Below are 20,857 nucleotides of genomic sequence, written 5' to 3' on the forward strand. Positions count from 1 at the left end.
AAATCCCAACTAAATGTAATTTAAAATATAGTTCACTAGTTCCGTTTAAAAAAATCATCTGATTTCAAATACAGTTCACTTATTTCAAATTGAGTTCACTTGTTTCAAATTTTTAGTTAACTAAAAATCGAAAAAAATAGTTCACTTCAGATTAATTTTTTTAGTTCACTGAATTTAAACTTCTTTTAGTTCATCATAATTTTTAGTTCACTACAATCCAAATTTTTCTAAGTGCACTTGGATTCGATTCAAATTTAGTTCAATAGTTTTCAAATTTTAGTTCAATACAATCAAAAAGGTTTTTAGTTCACTTTTGATTCAAATCTAGTTGACTAGTTCCTTTTAAAAAAATCATTTGATTTCGAATATAAATGACTTAATGCAAATTTAATTCACCAGTTTCAAAATTTTAGTTAACTAAAAATACAAAAAAAATTAGTTCACTTCGGATTAATTTTTTTAGTTCACTGAATTCAAACTTTTTTTAGTTCATCATAATTTTTATTTCACTACGATCCAAATTTTTTAGTTCACTTGGATTCGATTCAAATTTAGTTCAATAGTTTTCAAATTTTAGTTCACAACAATCAAAATGATTTTTTAGTTCACTTTCATACAAATATAGCTCACTATTATTTTCGTTTTATTTAGTGAAATACATTTTATTATTGTTCAAATCCCAACTAAATGTAATTCAAAATATAGTTCACTAGTTCCGTTTAAAAAAATCATCTGATTTCAAATACAGTTCACTTATTTCAAATTTAGTTCACTTGTTTCAAATTTTTAGTTAACTAAAAATCGAAAAAATAGTTTACTTCGGATTAATTTTTTTAGTTCACTCGATTTAAACTTCTTTTAGTTCATCATAATTTTTAGTTCACTACAATCCAATTTTTTAAGTTCACTTGGATTCGATTCAAATTTAGTTCAATAGTTTTCAAATTTTAGTTCACAACAATCAAAATGATTTTTTAGTTCACTTTCATACAAATATAGCTCACTATTATTTTCGTTTTATTTAGTGAAATACATTTTATTATTGTTCAAATCCCAACTAAATGTAATTTAAAATATAGTTCACTAGTTCCGTTTAAAAAAATCATCTGATTTCAAATACAGTTCACTTATTTCAAATTGAGTTCACTTGTTTCAAATTTTTAGTTAACTAAAAATCGAAAAAAATAGTTCACTTCAGATTAATTTTTTTAGTTCACTGAATTTAAACTTCTTTTAGTTCATCATAATTTTTAGTTCACTACAATCCAAATTTTTCTAAGTGCACTTGGATTCGATTCAAATTTAGTTCAATAGTTTTCAAATTTTAGTTCAATACAATCAAAAAGGTTTTTAGTTCACTTTTGATTCAAATCTAGTTGACTAGTTCCTTTTAAAAAAATCATTTGATTTCGAATATAAATGACTTAATGCAAATTTAATTCACCAGTTTCAGAATTTTAGTTAACTAAAAATACAAAAAAAATTAGTTCACTTCGGATTAATTTTTTTAGTTCACTGAATTCAAACTTTTTTTAGTTCATCATAATTTTGAGTTCACTACGATCCAAATTTTTTAGTTCACTTGGATTCGATTCAAATTTAGTTCAATAGTTTTCAAATTTTAGTTCACAACAATCAAAATGATTTTTTAGTTCACTTTCATACAAATATAGCTCACTATTATTTTCGTTTTATTTAGTGAAATACATTTTATTATTGTTCAAATCCCAACTAAATGTAATTCAAAATATAGTTCACTAGTTCCGTTTAAAAAAATCATCTGATTTCAAATACAGTTCACTTATTTCAAATTTAGTTCACTTGTTTCAAATTTTTAGTTAACTAAAAATCGAAAAAATAGTTCACTTCGGATTAATTTTTTTAGTTCACTCGATTTAAACTTCTTTTAGTTCATCATAATTTTTAGTTCACTACAATCCAAATTTTTCTAAGTTCACTTGGATCCGATTCAAATTTAGTTCAATAGTTTTTAAATTTTAGATCACTACAATCAAAAAGATTTTTTTAGTTCACTTTGATTCAAATCTAGTTGACTAGTTCCTTTTTAAAAAAATCACATGATTTCAAATATAAATGACTTATTTCAAACTTAGTTCACTAGTTTCAAAATTTTAGTTAACTAAAAATCAAAAAAAATTAGTTCACTTCGGATTCATTTTTTTAGTTCACTGAATTCAAACTTATTTTAGTTCATCATAATTTTTAGTTCACTGCAATCCAAATTTTTTAAGTTCACTTGGATTCGACTCAAATTTAGTTCAATAGTTTTCAAATTTAGTTCACTACAATCAAAAAGCTTTTAGTTCACTTTTGATTCAAATCTAGTTGACTAGTTCCTTTTAAAAAACTCATTTGATTTCGAATATAAATGACGTAATGCAAATTTAGTTCACCAGTTTCAAAATTTTAGTTAACTAAAAATACGAAAAAAATTAGTTCACTTCGGATTCATTTTGTTTAGTTCACTGAATTCAAACATTTTTTAGTTCATCATAATTTTTAGTTCACTACAATCCAAATTTTTAAGTTCACTTGGATTCGATTCAAATTTAGTTCAATAGTTTTCAAATTTTAGTTCACAACAATCAAAATGATTTTTTAGTTCACTTTCATTCAAATATAGCTCACTATTTTTTCGTTTTATTTAGTGAAATACATTTTATTATTGTTCAAATCCCAACTAAATGTAATTCAAAATCTAGTTCACTAGTTCCATTTAAAAAAATCATCTGATTTCAAATACAGTTCACTTATTTCAAATTTAATTCACTTGTTTCAAATTTTTAGTTAACTAAAAATCGAAAAAAATAGTGCACTTCAGATTAATTTTTTTAGTTCACTGAATTTAAACTTCTTTTAGTTCATCATAATTTTTAGTTCACTACAATCCAAATTTTTCTAAGTTCACTTGGATTTGATTCAAATTTAGTTCAATAGTTTTCAAATTTTAGATCACTACAATCAAAAAGATTTTTTAGTTCACTTTGATTCAAATCTAGTTGACTAGTTCCTTTTTTAAAAATCACAAGATTTCAAATATAAATGACTTATTTCAAACTTAGTTCACTAGTTTCAAAATTTTAGTTAACTAAAAATCAAAAAAATTAGTTCACTTCGGATTCATTTTTTTAGTTCACTGAATTCAAACTTTTTTTAGTTCATCATAATTTTTAGTTCACTACAATCCAAATTTTTTAAATTCACTTGGATTCGACTCAAATTTAGTTCAATAGTTTTCAAATTTAGTTCACTACAATCAAAAAGTTTTTAGTTCACTTTTGATTCAAATCTAGTTGACTTGTTCCTTTTAAAAAAATCATTTGATTTCGAATATAAATGACTTAATGCAAATTTAGTTCACCAGTTTCAAAATTTTAGTTAACTAAAAATACGAAAAAAATTAGTTCACTTCGGTTCATTTTGTTTAGTTCACTGAATTCAAACTTTTTTTAGTTCATCATAATTTTTAGTTCACTACAATCCAAATTTTTAAGTTCACTTGGATTCGATTCAAATTTAGTTCAATAGTTTTCAAATTTTAGTTCACAACAATCAAAATGATTTTTTAGTTCACTTTCATACAAATATAGCTCACTATTATTTTCGTTTTATTTAGTGAAATACATTTTATTATTGTTCAAATCCCAACTAAATGTAATTCAAAATATAGTTCACTAGTTCCGTTTAAAAAAATCATCTGATTTCAAATACAGTTCACTTATTTCAAATTTAGTTCACTTGTTTCAAATTTTTAGTTAACTAAAAATCGAAAAAATAGTTCACTTGGGATTAATTTTTTTAGTTCACTGGATTTAAACTTCTTTTAGTTCATCATAATTTTTAGTTCACTACAATCCAAATTTTTCTAAGTTCACTTGGATTCGATTCAAATTTAGTTCAATAGTTTTTAAATTTTAGATCACTACAATCAAAAAGATTTTTTTAGTTCACTTTGATTCAAATTTAGTTGACTAGTTCCTTTTTAAAAAAATCACATGATTTCAAATATAAATGACTTATTTCAAACTTAGTTCACTAGTTTCAAAATTTTAGTTAACTAAAAATAAAAAAAAATTAGTTCACTTCGGATTCATTTTTTTAGTTCACTGAATTCAAACTTTTTTTGTTCATCATAATTTTTAGTTCACTACAATCCAAATTTTTTAAGTTCACTTGGATTCGACTCAAATTTAGTTCAATAGTTTTCAAATTTAGTTCACTACAATCAAAAAGTTTTTAGTTCACTTTTGATTCAAATCTAGTTGACTAGTTCCTTTTAAAAAAATCATTTGATTTCGAATATAAATGACTTAATGCAAATTTAGTTCACCACTTTCAAAATTTTAGTTAACTAAAAATACGAAAAAAATTAGTTCACTTCGGATTCATTTTGTTTAGTTCACTGAATTCAAACTTTTTTTAGTTCATCATAATTTTTAGTTCACTACAATCCAAATTTTTAAGTTCACTTGGATTCGATTCAAATTTAGTTCAATAGTTTTCAAATTTTAGTTCACAACAATCAAAATGATTTTTTAGTTCACTTTCATTCAAATATAGCTCACTATTTTTTCGTTTTATTTAGTGAAATACATTTTATTATTGTTCAAATCCCAACTAAATGTAATTCAAAATCTAGTTCACTAGTTCCGTTTAAAAAAATCATCTGATTTCAAATACAGTTCACTTATTTCAAATTTAATTCACTTGTTTCAAAATTTTAGTTAACTAAAAATCGAAAAAAATTGTTCACTTCGGATTAATTTTTTTAGTTCATTGGATTTAAACTTCTTTTAGTTCATCATAATTTTTAGTTCACTACAATCCAAATTTTTCTAAGTTTACTTGGATTCGATTCAAATTTAGTTCAATAGTTTTCAAATTTTAGATCACTACAATCAAAAAGTTTTTTTTAGTTCACTTTGATTCAAATCTAGTTGACTAGTTCCTTTTTAAAAAAATCACATGATTTCAAATATAAATGACTTATTTCAAACTTAGTTCACTAGTTTCAAATTTTAGTTAACTAAAAATCAAAAAAAAAATTAGTTCACTTCGGAATCATTTTTTTAGTTCACTGAATTCAAACTTTTTTAGTTCATCATAATTTTTAGTTCACTACAATCCAAATTTTTTAAGTTCACTTGGATTCGACTCAAATTTAGTGCAATAGTTTTCAGTTCACTTTTGGTTCAAATCTAGTTGACTAGTTCCTTTTAAAAAAATCATTTGATTTCGAATATAAATTACTTAATGCAAATTTAATTCACCAGTTTCAAAATTTTAGTTAACTAAAAATACAACAAAATTAGTTCACTTCGGATTCATTTTGTTTAGTTCACTGAATTCAAACTTTTTTTAGTTCATCATAATTTTTAGTTCATCATAATCCAAATTTTTTAGTTCACTTGGATTCGATTCAAATTTGGTTCAATAGTTTTCAAATTTTAGTTCACAACAATCAAAATGATTTTTTAGTTCACTTTCATACAAATATAGCTCACTTTCAAAAATCATTTTCATTTAGATTAAAATCTAGCTTTTAGTTCACCAGTTTTTCAAATTTTAGTTCACTACAATCTGAATTTTTTAGTTCACTTGGATTCAATTTAAATTTAGTTCACCAATTTTCATTTTTTTGTTCACTGCAATCAAAATGATTTTTTAGTGCACTTTGATTCAAATATAGCTCGCTATTTTTTATTTAGTGAAATACATTTTATTATTGTTCAAATCCCAACGAAATGTAATCAGTTCACTAGTTCCGTTAAAAAATCATCTGATTTCAAATATAGTTCACTTATTTCAAATTTAGTTCAGTTGTTTCAAATTTTTAGTTAACTAAAAATTGAAAAAATAGTTCACTTCGCATTAATTTTTTTAGTTCACTGAATTCAAACTTTTTTTAGTTCATCATAATTTTTAGTTCACTACAATCCAAATTTTTCTAAGTTCACTTGGCTTCGATTCAAATTTAGTTCAATAGTTTTCAAATTTTAGATCACTACAATCAAAAAGATTTTTTAGTTCACTTTGATTCAAATCTAGTTCACTGGTTCCTTTTTAAAAAAATCACATGATTTCAAATATAAATGACTTATTTCAAATTTAGTTCACTACTTTCAAAATTTTAGTTAACTAAAAATCAATATAAAATTAGTTCAATTCGGATTCATTTTTTTAGTTCACTGAATTCAAACTTTTTTTAGTTCATCATAATTTTTAGTTCACTACAATCCAAATTTTTTAAGTTCACTTGGATTCGACTCAAATTTAGTTCAATAGTTCATCATAAATTTTAGTTCACTACAATCAAAAAGATTTTTAGTTCACTTTTGATTCAAATATAGTTGACTAGTTCCTTTTTAAAAAAATCATCTAATTTCAAATATAAATGACTTAATGCAAATTTAGTTCACCAGTTTCAAAATTTTAGTTAACTAAAAATCCAAAAAAATTAGTTCACTTTGGATTCATTTTGTTTAGTTCACTGAATTCAAACTTTTTTAGTTCATCATAATTTTTAGTTCACTACAATCCAAATTTTTTAGTTCACTTGGATTCGATTCAAATTTAGTTCAATAGTTTTCACATATAGCTCACTATTTTTTCGTTTTGTTTATTGAAATACATTTTATTATTGTTTAAATCCCAACTAAATGTAATTCAAAATATAGTTCACTAGTTCCGTTTAAAAAAATCATCTGATTTCAAATACAGTTCACTTATTTCAAATTTAGTTCACTTGTTTCAAATTTTTAGTTAACTAAAAATCGAAAAAATTAGTTCACTTTAGATTAATTTTTTTAGTTCACTGAATTTAAACTTCTTTTAGTTCATCATAATTTTTAGTTCACTACAATCCAAATTTTTCTAAGTTCACTTGGATTCGATTCAAATTTAGTTCAATAGTTTTCAAATTTTAGATCACTACAATCAAAAAGATTTTTTAGTTCACTTTGATTCAAATCTAGTTGACTATTATTTTTTAGTTCACTTTCATACAAATATAGCTCACTATTATTTTCGTTTTATTTAGTGAAATACATTTTATTATTGTTCAAATCCCAACTAAATGTAATTCAAAATATAGTTCACTAGTTCCCTTTAAAAAAATCATCTGATTTCAAATACAGTTCACTTATTTCAAATTTAGTTCACTTGTTTCAAATTTTTAGTTAACTAAAAATCGAAAAAAATAGTTCACTTCGGATTAATTTTTTTAGTTCACTGGATTTAAACTTCTTTTAGTTCATCATAATTTTTAGTTCACTACAATCCAAATTTTTCTAAGTTCACTTGGATTCGATTCAAATTTAGTTCAATAGTTTTCAAATTTTAGATCACTACAATCAAAAAGATTTTTTAGTTCACTTTGATTCAAATCTAGTTGACTAGTTCCTTTTTAAAAAAATCACATGATTTCAAATATAAATGACTTATTTCAAACTTAGTTCACTAGTTTCAAATTTTAGTTAACTAAAAATCAAAAAAAATTAGTTCACTTCGGATTCATTTTGTTTAGTTCACTGAATTCAAACTTTTTTTAGTTCATCATAATTTTTAGTTCACTACAATCCAAGTTTTTTAGTTCACTTGGATTCGATTCAAATTTAGTTCAATAGTTTTCACATATAGCTCACTATTTTTCGTTTTGTTTATTGAAATACATTTTATTATTGTTCAAATCCCAACTAAATGTAATTCAAAATATAGTTCACTAGTTCCGTTTAAAAAAATCATCTGATTTCAAATACAGTTCACTTATTTCAAATTTAGTTCACTTGTTTCAAATTTTTAGTTAACTAAAAATCAAAAAAAATAGTTCACTTCGGATTAATTTTTTTAGTTCACTGAATTTAAACTTCTTTTAGTTCATCATAATTTTTAGTTCACTACAATCCAAATTTTTCTAAGTTCACTTGGATTCGATTCAAATTTAGTTCAATAGTTTTCAAATTTTAGATCACTACAATCAAAATGATTTTTTAGTTCACTTTGATTCAAATCTAGTTGACTAGTTCCTTTTTTAAAAATCACAAGATTTCAAATATAAATGATTTATTTCAAATTTAGTTCACTAGTTTCAAAATTTTAGTTAACTAAAAATCGAAAAAATATTAGTTCACTACGTATTCATTTTTTTCGTTCACTAAATTGAAACTTTTTTTGTTCATCATAATTTTTAGTTCACTACAATCCAATTTTTTTAAGTTCACTTGGATTCGACTCAAATTTAGTTCAATAGTTTTCAAATTTTAGTTCAATACAATCAAAAAGGTTTTTAGTTCACTTTTGATTCAAATCTAGTTGACTAGTTCCTTTTAAAAAAATCATTTGATTTCGAATATAAATGACTTAATGCAAATTTAATTCACCAGTTTCAAAATTTTAGTTAACTAAAAATACAAAAAAACTAGTTCACTTCGGATTAATTTTTTTAGTTCACTGAATTTAAACTTCTTTTTGTTCATCATAATTTTTAGTTCACTACAATCCAAATTTTTCTAAGTTCACTTGGATTCGATTCAAATTTAGTTCAATAGTTTTCAAATTTTAGATCACTACAATCAAAAAGATTTTTTAGTTCACTTTGATTCGAATCTAGTTGACTAGTTCCTTTTTTAAAAGTCACAAGATTTCAAATATAAATGATTTATTTCAAATTTAGTTTCAAAATTTTAGTTAACTAAAAATCGAAAAAATATTAGTTCACTACGTATTCATTTTTTTCGTTCACTGAATTGAAACTTTTTTTGTTCATCGTAATTTTTAGTTCACTACAATCCAATTTTTTTAAGTTCACTTGGATTCGACTCAAATTTAGTTCAATAGTTTTCAAATTTTAGTTAAATACAATCAAAAAGGTTTTTAGTTTACTTTTGATTCAAATCTAGTTAACTAGTTCCTTTTAAAAAAATCATTCGATTTCGAATATAAATGACTTAATGCAAATTTAGTTCACCAGTTTCAAAATTTTAGTTAACTAAAAATACAAAAAAAATTAGTTCACTTCGGATTCATTTTGTTTAGTTCATTGAATTCAAATTTTTTTAGTTCATCATAATTTTTAGTTCACTACAATCCAAATTTTTTAGTTCACTTGGATTCGATTCAAATTTAGTTCACTTTCATACAAATATAGCTCACTATTATTTTCGTTTTATTTAGTGAAATACATTTTATTATTGTTCAAATCCCAACTAAATGTAATTCAAAATATAGTTCACTAGTTCCGTTTAAAAAAATCATCTGATTTCAAATACAGTTCACTTATTTCAAATTTAGTTCACTTGTTTCAAATTTTTAGTTAACTAAAAATCGAAAAAAATAGTTCACTTCAGATTAATTTTTTTAGTTCACTGAATTTAAACTTCTTTTAGTTCATCATAATTTTTAGTTCACTACAATCCAAATTTTTCTAAGTTCACTTGGATTCGATTCAAATTTAGTTCAATAGTTTTCAAATTTTAGATCACTACAATCAAAAAGATTTTTTAGTTCACTTTGATTCAAATCTAGTTGACTAGTTCCTTTTTAAAAAAATCACATGATTTCAAATATAAATGACTTATTTCAAACTTAGTTCACTAGTTTCAAAATTTTAGTTAACTAAAAATCAAAAAAAATTAGTTCACTTCGGATTCATTTTGTTTAGTTCACTGAATTCAAACTTTTTTTAGTTCATCATAATTTTTAGTTCACTACAATCCAAGTTTTTTAGTTCACTTGGATTCGATTCAAATTTAGTTCAATAGTTTTCACATATAGCTCACTATTTTTCGTTTTGTTTATTGAAATACATTTTATTATTGTTCAAATCCCAACTAAATGTAATTCAAAATATAGTTCACTAGTTCCGTTTAAAAAAATCATCTGATTTCAAATACAGTTCACTTATTTCAAATTTAGTTCACTTGTTTCAAATTTTTAGTTAACTAAAAATCAAAAAAAATAGTTCACTTCGGATTAATTTTTTTAGTTCACTGAATTTAAACTTCTTTTAGTTCATCATAATTTTTAGTTCACTACAATCCAAATTTTTCTAAGTTCACTTGGATTCGATTCAAATTTAGTTCAATAGTTTTCAAATTTTAGATCACTACAATCAAAATGATTTTTTAGTTCACTTTGATTCAAATCTAGTTGACTAGTTCCTTTTTTAAAAATCACAAGATTTCAAATATAAATGATTTATTTCAAATTTAGTTCACTAGTTTCAAAATTTTAGTTAACTAAAAATCGAAAAAATATTAGTTCACTACGTATTCATTTTTTTCGTTCACTAAATTGAAACTTTTTTTGTTCATCATAATTTTTAGTTCACTACAATCCAATTTTTTGAAGTTCACTTGGATTCGACTCAAATTTAGTTCAATAGTTTTCAAATTTTAGTTCAATACAATCAAAAAGGTTTTTAGTTCACTTTTGATTCAAATCTAGTTGACTAGTTCCTTTTAAAAAAATCATTTGATTTCGAATATAAATGACTTAATGCAAATTTAATTCACCAGTTTCAAAATTTTAGTTAACTAAAAATACAAAAAAACTAGTTCACTTCGGATTAATTTTTTTAGTTCACTGAATTTAAACTTCTTTTTGTTCATCATAATTTTTAGTTCACTACAATCCAAATTTTTCTAAGTTCACTTGGATTCGATTCAAATTTAGTTCAATAGTTTTCAAATTTTAGATCACTACAATCAAAAAGATTTTTTAGTTCACTTTGATTCGAATCTAGTTGACTAGTTCCTTTTTTAAAAGTCACAAGATTTCAAATATAAATGATTTATTTCAAATTTAGTTTCAAAATTTTAGTTAACTAAAAATCGAAAAAATATTAGTTCACTACGTATTCATTTTTTTCGTTCACTGAATTGAAACTTTTTTTGTTCATCGTAATTTTTAGTTCACTACAATCCAATTTTTTTAAGTTCACTTGGATTCGACTCAAATTTAGTTCAATAGTTTTCAAATTTTAGTTAAATACAATCAAAAAGGTTTTTAGTTTACTTTTGATTCAAATCTAGTTAACTAGTTCCTTTTAAAAAAATCATTCGATTTCGAATATAAATGACTTAATGCAAATTTAGTTCACCAGTTTCAAAATTTTAGTTAACTAAAAATACAAAAAAAATTAGTTCACTTCGGATTCATTTTGTTTAGTTCATTGAATTCAAATTTTTTTAGTTCATCATAATTTTTAGTTCACTACAATCCAAATTTTTTAGTTCACTTGGATTCGATTCAAATTTAGTTCACTTTCATACAAATATAGCTCACTATTATTTTCGTTTTATTTAGTGAAATACATTTTATTATTGTTCAAATCCCAACTAAATGTAATTCAAAATATAGTTCACTAGTTCCGTTTAAAAAAATCATCTGATTTCAAATACAGTTCACTTATTTCAAATTTAGTTCACTTGTTTCAAATTTTTAGTTAACTAAAAATCGAAAAAAATAGTTCACTTCAGATTAATTTTTTTAGTTCACTGAATTTAAACTTCTTTTAGTTCATCATAATTTTTAGTTCACTACAATCCAAATTTTTCTAAGTTCACTTGGATTCGATTCAAATTTAGTTCAATAGTTTTCAAATTTTAGATCACTACAATCAAAAAGATTTTTTAGTTCACTTTGATTCAAATCTAGTTGACTAGTTCCTTTTTAAAAAAATCACATGATTTCAAATATAAATGACTTATTTCAAACTTAGTTCACTAGTTTCAAAATTTTAGTTAACTAAAAATCAAAAAAAATTAGTTCACTTCGGATTCATTTTGTTTAGTTCACTGAATTCAAACTTTTTTTAGTTCATCATAATTTTTAGTTCACTACAATCCAAGTTTTTTAGTTCACTTGGATTCGATTCAAATTTAGTTCAATAGTTTTCACATATAGCTCACTATTTTTCGTTTTGTTTATTGAAATACATTTTATTATTGTTCAAATCCCAACTAAATGTAATTCAAAATATAGTTCACTAGTTCCGTTTAAAAAAATCATCTGATTTCAAATACAGTTCACTTATTTCAAATTTAGTTCACTTGTTTCAAATTTTTAGTTAACTAAAAATCAAAAAAAATAGTTCACTTCGGATTAATTTTTTTAGTTCACTGAATTTAAACTTCTTTTAGTTCATCATAATTTTTAGTTCACTACAATCCAAATTTTTCTAAGTTCACTTGGATTCGATTCAAATTTAGTTCAATAGTTTTCAAATTTTAGATCACTACAATCAAAATGATTTTTTAGTTCACTTTGATTCAAATCTAGTTGACTAGTTCCTTTTTTAAAAATCACAAGATTTCAAATATAAATGATTTATTTCAAATTTAGTTCACTAGTTTCAAAATTTTAGTTAACTAAAAATCGAAAAAATATTAGTTCACTACGTATTCATTTTTTTCGTTCACTAAATTGAAACTTTTTTTGTTCATCATAATTTTTAGTTCACTACAATCCAATTTTTTGAAGTTCACTTGGATTCGACTCAAATTTAGTTCAATAGTTTTCAAATTTTAGTTCAATACAATCAAAAAGGTTTTTAGTTCACTTTTGATTCAAATCTAGTTGACTAGTTCCTTTTAAAAAAATCATTTGATTTCGAATATAAATGACTTAATGCAAATTTAATTCACCAGTTTCAAAATTTTAGTTAACTAAAAATACAAAAAAACTAGTTCACTTCGGATTAATTTTTTTAGTTCACTGAATTTAAACTTCTTTTTGTTCATCATAATTTTTAGTTCACTACAATCCAAATTTTTCTAAGTTCACTTGGATTCGATTCAAATTTAGTTCAATAGTTTTCAAATTTTAGATCACTACAATCAAAAAGATTTTTTAGTTCACTTTGATTCGAATCTAGTTGACTAGTTCCTTTTTTAAAAGTCACAAGATTTCAAATATAAATGATTTATTTCAAATTTAGTTTCAAAATTTTAGTTAACTAAAAATCGAAAAAATATTAGTTCACTACGTATTCATTTTTTTCGTTCACTGAATTGAAACTTTTTTTGTTCATCGTAATTTTTAGTTCACTACAATCCAATTTTTTTAAGTTCACTTGGATTCGACTCAAATTTAGTTCAATAGTTTTCAAATTTTAGTTAAATACAATCAAAAAGGTTTTTAGTTTACTTTTGATTCAAATCTAGTTAACTAGTTCCTTTTAAAAAAATCATTCGATTTCGAATATAAATGACTTAATGCAAATTTAGTTCACCAGTTTCAAAATTTTAGTTAACTAAAAATACAAAAAAAATTAGTTCACTTCGGATTCATTTTGTTTAGTTCATTGAATTCAAATTTTTTTAGTTCATCATAATTTTTAGTTCACTACAATCCAAATTTTTTAGTTCACTTGGATTCGATTCAAATTTAGTTCACTTTCATACAAATATAGCTCACTATTATTTTCGTTTTATTTAGTGAAATACATTTTATTATTGTTCAAATCCCAACTAAATGTAATTCAAAATATAGTTCACTAGTTCCGTTTAAAAAAATCATCTGATTTCAAATACAGTTCACTTATTTCAAATTTAGTTCACTTGTTTCAAATTTTTAGTTAACTAAAAATCGAAAAAAATAGTTCACTTCAGATTAATTTTTTTAGTTCACTGAATTTAAACTTCTTTTAGTTCATCATAATTTTTAGTTCACTACAATCCAAATTTTTCTAAGTTCACTTGGATTCGATTCAAATTTAGTTCAATAGTTTTCAAATTTTAGATCACTACAATCAAAAAGATTTTTTAGTTCACTTTGATTCAAATCTAGTTGACTAGTTCCTTTTTAAAAAAATCACATGATTTCAAATATAAATGACTTATTTCAAACTTAGTTCACTAGTTTCAAATTTTAGTTAACTAAAAATCAAAAAAAATTAGTTCACTTCGGATTCATTTTGTTTAGTTCACTGAATTCAAACTTTTTTTAGTTCATCATAATTTTTAGTTCACTACAATCCAAGTTTTTTAGTTCACTTGGATTCGATTCAAATTTAGTTCAATAGTTTTCACATATAGCTCACTATTTTTCGTTTTGTTTATTGAAATACATTTTATTATTGTTCAAATCCCAACTAAATGTAATTCAAAATATAGTTCACTAGTTCCGTTTAAAAAAATCATCTGATTTCAAATACAGTTCACTTATTTCAAATTTAGTTCACTTGTTTCAAATTTTTAGTTAACTAAAAATCAAAAAAAATAGTTCACTTCGGATTAATTTTTTTAGTTCACTGAATTTAAACTTCTTTTAGTTCATCATAATTTTTAGTTCACTACAATCCAAATTTTTCTAAGTTCACTTGGATTCGATTCAAATTTAGTTCAATAGTTTTCAAATTTTAGATCACTTCAATCAAAAAGATTTTTTTAGTTCACTTTGATTCAAATCTAGTTGACTAGTTCCTTTTTAAAAAAATCACATGATTTCAAATATAAATGACTTATTTCAAACTTAGTTCACTAGTTTCAAAATTTTAGTTAACTAAAAATCAAAAAAATTAGTTCACTTCAGATTCATTTTTTTAGTTCACTGAATTCAAACTTTTTTTAGTTCATCATAATTTTTAGTTCACTACAATCCAAATTTTTTAAGTTCACTTGGACTCGACTCAAATTTAGTTCAATAGTTTTCAAATTTAGTTCACTACAATCAAAAAGTTTTTAGTTCACTTTTGATTCAAATCTAGTCGACTAGTTCCTTTTAAAAAAAATCATTTGATTTCGAATATAAATGACTTAATGCAAATTTAGTTCACCAGTTTCAAAATTTTAGTTAACTAAAAATACGAAAAAAATTAGTTCACTTCGGATTCATTTTGTTTAGTTCACTGAATTCAAACTTTTTTTAGTTCATCATAATTTTTAGTTCACTACAATCCAAATTTTTTAGTTCACTTGGATTCGATTCAAATTTAGTTCAATAGTTTTCAGATTTTAGTTCACAACAATCAAAATGATTTTTTAGTTCACTTTCATACAAATATAGCTCACTATTATTTTCATTTTATTTAGTGAAATACATTATATTATTGTTCAAATCCCAACTAAATGTAATTCAAAATATAGTTCAATAGTTCCGTTTAAAAAAATCATCTGATTTCAAATACAGTTCACTTATTTCAAATTTAGTTCACTTGTTTCAAATTTTTAGTTAACTAAATATCGAAAAAAATAGTTCACTTCAGATTAATTTTTTTAGTTCACTGAATTTAAACTTCTTTTAGTTCATCATAATTTTTAGTTCACTACAATCCAAATTTTTCTAAGTTCACTTGGATTCGATTCAAATTTAGTTCAATAGTTTTCAAATTTTAGATCACTACAATCAAAAAGATTTTTTAGTTCACTTTGATTCAAATCTAGTTGACTTGTTCCTTTTTTAAAAATCACAAGATTTCAAATATAAATGATTTATTTCAAATTTAGTTCACTAGTTTCAAAATTTTAGTTAACTAAAAATCGAAAAAATATTAGTTCACTACGTATTCATTTTTTTCGTTCACTAAATTGAAACTTTTTTTGTTCATCATAATTTTTAGTTCACTACAATCCAATTTTTTTAAGTTCACTTGGATTCGACTCAAATTTAGTTCAATAGTTTTCAAATTTTAGTTCAATACAATCAAAAAGGTTTTTAGTTCACTTTTGATTCAAATCTAGTTGACTAGTTCCTTTTAAAAAAATCATTTGATTTCGAATATAAATGACTTAATGCAAATTTAATTCACCAGTTTCAAAATTTTAGTTAACTAAAAATACAAAAAAATTAGTTCACTTCGGATTCATTTTGTTTAGTTCACTGAATTCAAACTTTTTTTAGTTCATCATAATTTTTAGTTCAGTACAATCCAAATTTTTTAGTTCACTTGGATTCGATTCAAATTTAGTTCAATAGTTTTCAGATTTTAGTTCACAACAATCAAAATGATTTTTTAGTTCACTTTCATACAAATATAGCTCACTATTATTTTCGTTTTATTTAGTGAAATACATTATATTATTGTTCAAATCCCAACTAAATGTATTTCAAAATATAGTTCACTAGTTCCGTTTAAAAAAATCATCTGATTTCAAATACAGTTCACTTATTTCAAATTTAGTTCACTAGTTTCAAAATTTTAGTTAACTAAAAATCGAAAAAAATAGTTCACTTCGGATTAATTTTTTTAGTTCATTGGATTTTTAGTTCACTTCGATTCAAATCTAGTCGACTTTTTTTCGTTTTACTTGTGAAATACATTTATTATTGATCAAATCCCTACTAAATGTAATTCAAAATCTAGTTCACTAGTTCCGTTAAAAAAATCATCTGATTTCAAATACAGTTCACTTTTTTTCAAATTTAGTTCACTTGTTCCAATTTTTTAGTTAACTAAAAATCGAAAAAATAATTCACTTTGGATTATTTTTTTAGTTCAGTGAATTCAAACTTTTTTTAGTTCATCATAATTTTTAGTTCACTACAAACCAATTTTTTTAGTTCACTTTGATTCGATTCAAATTTAGTTCAATAGTTTTTAAATTTTAGTTCACCACAATGAAAAAGATTTTTTAGTTCACTTTGATTCAAATCTAGTTGACTATTTTTCATTTTTTAGTGAATACATTTATTATTTGTTCAAATCCCAACTGAATGTAATTCAAAATCTAGTTCACCACAATCAAAAAGATTTTTTAGTTCACTTTGATTCAAATCTAGTTAACTTCTTTTTGTTTTATTTTAGTGAATACATTTATTATTGTTCAAACCCCAACTAAATGTAATTCGAAATCTAGTTCACTACAATCAAAAAGATTTTTTTAGTTCACTTTGATTCAAATCTAGTTGACTAGTTCCTTTTTTTAAAATCACAAGATTTCAAATATAAATGATTTATTTCAAATTTAGTTCACTAGTTTCAAAATTTTAGTTAACTAAAAATCGAAAAAATATTAGTTCACTACGTATTCATTTTTTTTAGTTCACTGAATTGAAACTTTTTTTGTTCATCATAATTTTTAGTTCACTACAATCCAATTTTTTTAAGTTCACTTGGATTTGACTCAAATTTAGTTCAATAGTTTTCAAATTTTAGTTCAATACAATCAAAAAGATTTTTAGTTCACTTTGATTCAAATCTAGTTGACTAGTTCCCTTTTTTAAAAAAAATCATCTGATTTCAAATATAGATGACTTAATTCAAATTTAGTTCACTAGTTTCAAAATTTTAGTTAACTAAAAATCAAAAAAAGTTATTTATATTTGAAATCATGTGATTTTTCTAAAAAGGAACTAGTCAACTAGATTTGAATCAAAGTGAACTAAAAAAATCTTTTTGATTGTAGTGATCTAAAATTTGAAAACTATTGAACTAAATTTGAATCGAATCCAAGTGAACTTAGAAAATTTTGGATTGTAGTGAACTAAAAATTATGATGAACTAAAAAAAGTTTGAATTTTTTTAGTTGATCATAATTTTTAGTTCACTACAAACCAAATTTTTTAGTTCACTTGGATTCTATTCATATTTAGTTCAATAGTTTTCAAATTTTAGTTCACTACAATCAAAAAGATTTTTAGTTCACTTCGATTCAAATCTAGTTGACTTTTTTTGTTTTATTTGTGAAATACTTTTATTATTGATCAAATCCCAACTAAATGTAATTCAAAATCTAGTTCACTAGTTCCGTTAAAAAATCATGTGATTTCAAATACAATTCACTTTTTTCAAATTTAGTTCACTTGTTTCAAATTTTTAGTTAACTAAAAATCGAAAAAAATTAGTTCACTTCGGATTAATTTTTTTAGTTCAATGAATTCAAACTCTTTTTAGTTCACTACAAAAGAATTTTTAGAGTTCACTTGGATTCGACTCAAATTTAGTTCAATAGTTTTCAAATTTTAGTTCACTACAATCAAAAAGATTTTTAGTTCACTTTGACTCAAATCTAGTTGACTAGTTCCCTTTTAAAAAAAATCATGTGATTTCAAATATAGATGATTTAATTCAAATTTAGTTCACTAGTTTCAAAATTTTAGTTTACTAAAAATCCAAAAAAATAGTTCACTTTGGATTCATTTTATTTAGTTCACTGAATTCAAACTTTTTTAGTTCAACATAATTTTAGTTCACTACAATCAAAAAATTTTAGTTCACTTGGATTCAATTCAAATTTAGTTCAATAGTTTTCAAATTTTAGTTCCCTACAATCAAAAAGATTTTTTAGTTCACTTTTGATTCAAATCTAGTTGACTAGTTTCCTTGTTTTAAAAAAAATCATCTGATTTCAAATATAGATTACTTAATTCAAATTTAGTTCACTAGTTTCAAAATTTTAGTTTACTAAAAATCCAAAAAGATTAGTTCACTTCGGATTTATTTATTTTAGTTCACTGAATTCAAACTTTTTTTGTTCAACATAATTTTAGTTCACTACAATCCAAAATTTTTAGTTCACTTGGATTTGATTCAAATTTAGTTCAATAGTTTTCAAATTTTAGTTCACTACAATCAAAAAGATTTTTAGTTCACTTTGATTCAAATCTACTCCCTCCGTTCCGAATTACTTGTCTTGGATTTGTCTAGATATGGATGTATCTAGGCTCATTTTAGTGCTAGATACCTCCGTATCTAGACAAATCTAAGACAAATAATTCAGAACAGAGGGAGTAGTTGACTAGTTTCCTTGTTTTAAAAAAAATCATCTGATTTCAAATATAAATGACTTAATTCAAATTTATTTCACTAGTTTCAAAATTTTAGTTAACTAAAAATTAAAAAAAATTAGTTCACTTCGGATTCATTTTTTAGTTCACTGAATTCAAACTTTTTTTAGTTCAACATAATTTTAGTTCACTACAATCCAATTTTTCTTCACTTGGATTCGATTCAAATTTTAATTCAATAGTTTTTAATTTTTACTTTTGCTAAAATCAAAATGATTTTTAGTTCACTTTGATTCAAAATCTAGTTGACTAGTTCCCTTGTTTTAAAAAAATCATGTGATTTCAAATATAGATGACTTAATTCAAATTTAGTTCACTAGTTTCAAAATTATAGTTAACAAAAAATTCAAAAAAAATTAGTTTTGTACATGGTTATGTATTCTTTTTCTGTTTACTAATTTTCACCACCATGCTTCATTACTACCAACACTGAAATTACTTACTCTATTCTATACAGCCAAAGGATATTCCAAATAGATAACGTGTGGGTCGATCAAAAAACTTTGACTGTTTCAATGAGGCCAGGCGGCTGGATGAACCCACACACTTTGGATTGCTATTCTAAAATGCTCAACACAGATCTACTCAATCGGGGAAGGCAGGGTCTAATACCAAGCAACGAACCTATTGTCCATATCGTCGGCATAGAAAACATGGTAATTTTTCTTCTTCTATCATATCTTGGTTTTTCATCACACAAAGAAGACATGAGTAATTAATGTACTTTTTTTGTGTAACTACTAATTTGGTGATTATTCCTATTTTGTCTACACATTCATACAAACTTACTCTCATTTTTTCATTTTTCATCAGGAACTTCTAATGAGACCCTTACTAAACCATTCAGATCCAATATGCGCAGACATGTTAAGCGAAGCAACTGTTGGGTTCAGTTTACAGAACACAAACTTCGTATGAAACTATCTTTTCGAGCAAATCATTCTAAAAAGAAAACTAAACACCAAATTTTTATGTTCCACTCTTCAATTTCTACTAATATGTCTGTACCTTCTTCTTTTTTTTCTAACAGGTTCATCTACCTTGCTTCAATGACAAACAGTGGATTGTAATCACTGCTAACTTTGACAGTGGCAAGTTCTTTGATATAATGAATCCTGATGGATCTGGAAACAACAAATTCACTACAATTATCAGCACTGTTACATTCAACTTCAAGAGTCTGTTTGCGAAAACATACCCAAATTGCATCGCATTCAACATAAAAGAATCTGACTACCGTTTTGTTCCAGTACCCCAGACTCATTTCAGGTAGAAAAGAAAGAAAGAATCATTTTTTTTCTGTGCACTGTACTTCAAATTAATTTTTTTTCACTTTGTAATATTTTTGCGCACTCCTAACTCCTAGTAAATTCTCTTTCTTATCACTCAGGTACGACACCGGCATATTCCTCCTGCAAATTCTAAAAACATACCGGGGGATGGGAGTGCCAGGATTCACAACTGTAAGTTCTTTTTCAAGCTGCCCATGTAAATAATTTGTTGATTTAAAAAAGTACATGCTTGATATTCCAAATAAATAAAACTCAACATACATTTTTTTCAAAAAAAGAATGAGAGTGTCTAATACAATTACTTTCTTTTTATTTTTTTGCAGCATGACCTACAGGCCTTAAGAGAAATTTTTCTGTACGAAATAGCGACTTGTTCCAACAGTGAAGTTCAACTACCATTGGTCAAAGCTTTCCAACAAAATCACGTTAGTTCCGCCATTCGAAAACCTCCCCCTACATTTTTAATTTTAATACATTAAATAATAATATTCAACTACAACAAGAAACTAATTTTTTTCTTTTTCTACTTAAATAAACTGACCAAACTTCTTCTATTTTTTTACAAACAGGGTTTCCGGCTATTCAGGTGAATCAATATTCAGCTTAAACCATGTTCAAGATACAAGATGACCACATTTTGATCACATAAACATTTTTCTCCATTTTACTTTTTTCTCTACCAAATGAGAACTAATTTCCTTCTCGTGCTACTCGAATGAAGAAAATGTTGAGAGGGTCATTTGTTCAAAATAAGTCTGAAATATTTACTTTTTGTTCTGTTGTACTAAACATTCAGTGCTTCCTTCTCTGTTTAATTA

General features: G+C 24.1%; 1 protein-coding gene across 1 annotated transcript; it reads left to right on the forward strand.

The window, feature by feature from the left end:
• Window positions 1-19,115: 19,115 nt before the first annotated feature.
• LOC125544818 (uncharacterized) lies at window positions 19,116-20,629 on the forward strand. The gene is made up of 7 exons (XM_087535752.1): window positions 19,116-19,123; window positions 19,205-19,403; window positions 19,561-19,659; window positions 19,778-20,016; window positions 20,138-20,210; window positions 20,363-20,464; window positions 20,609-20,629. Exons 1-7 carry the CDS (start codon window positions 19,116-19,118, stop codon window positions 20,627-20,629), a joined length of 741 nt encoding a protein of 246 aa, XP_087391878.1.
• Window positions 20,630-20,857: the final 228 nt, after the last annotated feature.

Source organism: Triticum urartu, chromosome 1A, assembly GCF_056163025.1.
Source record: "Triticum urartu cultivar PI428250 chromosome 1A, HENAU_Tu73, whole genome shotgun sequence".
NCBI classification, from domain to species: Eukaryota; Viridiplantae; Streptophyta; class Magnoliopsida; order Poales; family Poaceae; genus Triticum; species Triticum urartu.

Coding starts and splice junctions, on each gene's coding strand:
- LOC125544818 (XM_087535752.1), top strand. Junction 19,404..19,560: donor TCGTCGGCATAGAAAACATG/GTAATTTTTCTT, acceptor ATTTTTCATCAG/GAACTTCTAATGAGACCCTT. Junction 19,660..19,777: donor GTTTACAGAACACAAACTTC/GTATGAAACTAT, acceptor TTTTTCTAACAG/GTTCATCTACCTTGCTTCAA.